General features: G+C 52.7%; 1 protein-coding gene across 1 annotated transcript in view; it reads left to right on the top strand.

Moving 5' to 3' along the window:
* Nucleotides 1-6: 6 nt before the first annotated feature.
* The window catches only part of QDPR (quinoid dihydropteridine reductase), a 21,097-nt gene continuing 19,639 nt past the window's right edge, over nucleotides 7-1,464 (top strand). Inside the window, exons 1-2 of the mRNA XM_012638481.1 lie at nucleotides 7-188; nucleotides 1,061-1,153. Of these exons, the coding sequence (XP_012493935.1) occupies nucleotides 87-188; nucleotides 1,061-1,153 (195 nt within the window). The 5' untranslated portion in view covers nucleotides 7-86. The remainder of the gene's footprint in view (nucleotides 189-1,060; nucleotides 1,154-1,464) is intronic.

Here is a 1,464-nt window from a genome sequence, read left to right as displayed (position 1 = left end):
CTCTTGGCGGGGTCGGCGGCCGGGGCGGGGCACGGCGCTCGGGCTCGGGGCACTCGGAGCTGCGGGAGTCGCGCGGGAGGAGCAGGATGGCGGCGGCGGCTGCGGGCGAGGCGCGCCGGGTGCTGGTGTACGGTGGCAGGGGCGCGCTGGGCTCGCGATGCGTGCAGGCGTTCCGAGCCTGCAACTGGGTAATGCCGGGCTGGGCGCTGCCGGCTCTCCGCCGGGATGGCGGGCAGGGTGGTGATTGGAGGCCAAGGGGTTTTTAGGTGCAGCCGAGAGGCAGCCTGGTTATGCAGCTGGTGGCCCCTGTGCACCCCTGATGGTGCTTGCACGTGCACGCACGGGTCTACACATCGATTCCTGTCCCCGAATGCGTGCGAACGCCGGACCCCCTAGGTGCGGGGCCTTTGCTCCGCAAGGAGAGTGGTGGTGTAGGGTGCTTCCTTGGCCTCAGTCAGGCCCAGAGAGTCCGGTAGGACTCTGAAGAAGATTCCAAAGAGGGAGGTAGCGGAGCTGGGGCGAGGGAGCAGGGAGTGAGAATGCAGAAGGAAGATACTGGAATGGGACCGCCTGGCCCGGGTTACTCATCCTATGACCGCATATCGATTACTTAACACCCTCAAACCTCAGTTTCCCCATCTGTAAAATGGGAATAATGATAGCCGTGGTCGTTTGTTTCCTCATTTATAGCTATGATTTGAGTAGTGACAACAGACCATACGGCCAACAAAGCGTAAAATAATTAGTATCTGGTCTATAGAGAACATTCGCTGACCCCTGGTGTATCTAGAAGTGCAGAGTTTGGCTTTTAAAGGTGAGCGAGGAGGAGGAAGCGGAGTGTTTGGGGGCAGGCTGGGCTGGGTTGGGACACAGTTATGGGGTAGGCTGTCCAAACCAGATGTCCCTGTAGGGAGTGCGAGAGGTCAGTTGCTAGTTACTTTCTCTAGTGGGGTTTCGTGTAAGTGTCCTAATCTGCCTGCGCTCCCCGCATTTTTGGTGTGGATCTTTAAAGGAATAACAAACTGTCTCGTGACCGAAGCTATTGTCTCCTTCGCTCCAGTGGGTTGCCAGCATCGATGTGGTGGAAAATGAAGAGGCCAGCGCTAGTGTCGTTGTTAAAATGACAGACTCATTTACGGAGCAGGCTGACCAGGTAATTCCAGAAAGGCCCTACAGACACTGTGGTAGGGGAGCCCTGGGAAGGGGTGTCCACTGGTTATGTGTTCTTCCTTTTGTTTTCAATGGTTGTTTCTCTAATTATGAAAGCCCTTTGTGCTCACTGAGGAAAATTTGGAAAAGTGAAAAAAATACAAATATAAATTATATAATCATTTTGAGTTAGCTCACAGTTAACATTTTGGCCTATTTTCTTGTCTTTCCTGTGCATAGTATATGTTATTACTTTTACAGGTTGAGGTAATTTTGTATTTATATTTTATGATCAGCTTTTTTTTTTTTTTTTTT

The sequence above is a fragment of the Propithecus coquereli genome, unplaced genomic scaffold (genome assembly GCF_000956105.1).
Source record: "Propithecus coquereli isolate 6110/MARCELLA unplaced genomic scaffold, Pcoq_1.0 Scaffold13, whole genome shotgun sequence".
Lineage (NCBI taxonomy): Eukaryota > Metazoa > Chordata > Mammalia > Primates > Indriidae > Propithecus > Propithecus coquereli.
The sequence above is the reverse complement of the archived record's forward strand: the minus strand, read 5'-3'. Positions and strand labels throughout refer to the sequence as shown.